Source organism: Cyprinodon variegatus, unplaced genomic scaffold (genome assembly GCF_000732505.1).
Source record: "Cyprinodon variegatus isolate N-32 unplaced genomic scaffold, C_variegatus-1.0 Scaffold114, whole genome shotgun sequence".
Lineage (NCBI taxonomy): Eukaryota > Metazoa > Chordata > Actinopteri > Cyprinodontiformes > Cyprinodontidae > Cyprinodon > Cyprinodon variegatus.
Window position 1 is genome coordinate 1,214,972 of NW_015150567.1, and position 1,917 is coordinate 1,216,888.

The 1,917-nt window shown below is 42.1% G+C and overlaps 1 protein-coding gene across 2 annotated transcripts in view; it reads right to left on the reverse strand.

The window, feature by feature from the left end:
• Nucleotides 1–1,917, reverse strand: part of LOC107085058 (potassium voltage-gated channel subfamily G member 1-like) — an 18,058-nt gene that overhangs the window by 12,290 nt on the left and 3,851 nt on the right. Inside the window, exon 1 of one of the 2 annotated variants that reach the window (XM_015375198.1) lies at nucleotides 324–1,082. In XM_015375198.1, the coding sequence (XP_015230684.1) occupies nucleotides 324–1,082 (759 nt within the window). Of the gene's footprint in view, nucleotides 1–323; nucleotides 1,146–1,917 lie in introns of those variants that run through there. The other variant, XM_015375197.1, reaches the window with a different exon arrangement.

Sequence of the window (1,917 nt, forward strand, 5' to 3'; positions counted from 1 at the left end):
TTAAAACATTTAGAAGACAGTCAGGTCTCTGAAAGCTAAACATAAATAAATCAGATCTGGCTCAGGACTTTTGCATAGTATTAGATATGGTGACCCACTGTGCATTTCTCCACAGTGGGTCCTTCAAATGGTACAAGACCTTTGTTGCATCGACAGTAAGCAGATTCCTCCAACTGAAATGTATGTTAGGTTTAAGAGGGTCTTTAATTGGTTAATGGGGAATCTTTGCTAAAAATAAATACTTAACTTGAACAACAAAACTACACAAAACTGACCTTGTTGTCACTGTTAAGGAACAAAGCGAGAGAACGCTTTAAACTTACCCTGTTCTCCTCATCTCTGAGGTCCGGCATGGTGCTGATGCAGAGGCTGATGACAGTGACCAGAACCATGATGATCGAGAGACACGCAAACATTTTCCCGGCTATACCTGAGTGAGGGTTTTCCATCACTTCCCGCAGCATCAGCACCAGTCTGCGGTATCCTTTTTCCGTCTGTGGGGGTCTTTGCTTCAGCTTTATTCTTTTCTGCCTCCACTCTTTCTCTTTCCGCCGGCGCTCCACCACCTCATCCACACGGGTGATCATCCGCCGCCGGCAGCAGCGTTCCATGTGGCCCGGGTCCACGCCCCAGTAGTCAAGCTCATCATGCAGAGAAACAGCACACAGCTCCCGTAGAAGACGAAGTTTTCCCGCGGCAAGGAAGTTCAGGATGATCCTGAAGGCTGTGGGGTTCCTGTCAAAGAAGTACTCCCTGCAGGTTTCATCGTAGTCGTCACAAAGTCGGGCAATCTCCTCCGGGGTGGTGCAGGATCGAAGACGACCCAGTCGACTTTGGGGAAACTGCTCCAGCGTGCTCCAAGGGAAGGTATAGCGGTTTCCCCCTACATTGATGAGGACCTGCAAGGTGTGGTCAACCACATAAGAAGCCTTGGGGTCACGCAGCAGCTGGGCACGCTGGAAGTAGACCCCCTTTATGGTCTCAGTCTCAGGGATCTCAGTGAAGAAGCGGTCAAGACTACTGTCATCGCTGCTGATAGAGTATGTGCTGAAGTCATGGTTTGTATTGCTGATGATGGGCATACTGGCAAAATATTGGAGATAGGGATGGAGGAACTTTCTGTAGATCCAACCAATGCGGAAGATCTGCAAGGAGTAAGTATTTTAGCTGTAATACATTAAAGATTCTGCAAACCTGTGCTACTCATGCATAGAAGGATGGGAGATTTCATATTTAATATTTCTGCATAGATATTCTATAGAGGAACTGTAAAAAAAAAATCTGCCATCACCTTAGCTAAAAAAAGTTATAAAAACCCAAACTGACTTATACCTACAAGCCTGAACATATTTTTTTAAATTTTTCATTGCCATATAAAATTAAATACATTCAAAAACAAAGGAATACATTCATTTTATTTTTATCTTTTTTTATATGCCTGCATCTCAGCCTGCTGGACGCTGGATGTGCAAATTAGCTTTTTAAAAGAACAAAATATCAAGTCAGTTTTATAATTAAAAAAAATTACATTTGAGAGTTGAATATGGATTAATTAAAGGAAAGAGCATTTACGATACAGATACATAAATACAGAGAGGAAAATATGTATTTGAAATCCCTGCTATTTTGCAAGTTCTTCCACTCCACTCCACAAATCATGGAGGGGTTTGAAATTGTCATCATAGTTGCATGTTCGCTGTGAAAAAATCCTTTTTTTTATTTTCTATTTGTATGATCCAGCTGCAAATAAGTATTTGAACACCTGTCAATCAGCTAGAATTCTGACCCAGTTAGTCTTCCTTCAAAATGTCCTCCTCCACTCCATTTATTATCCTAAATTAGATGCAAGTGTTTGAGGCCGTTAGCTGCATAAAGACACCTGTTGTCAGGAATCCAGTTTGTGTGGTCTGTTTTTGT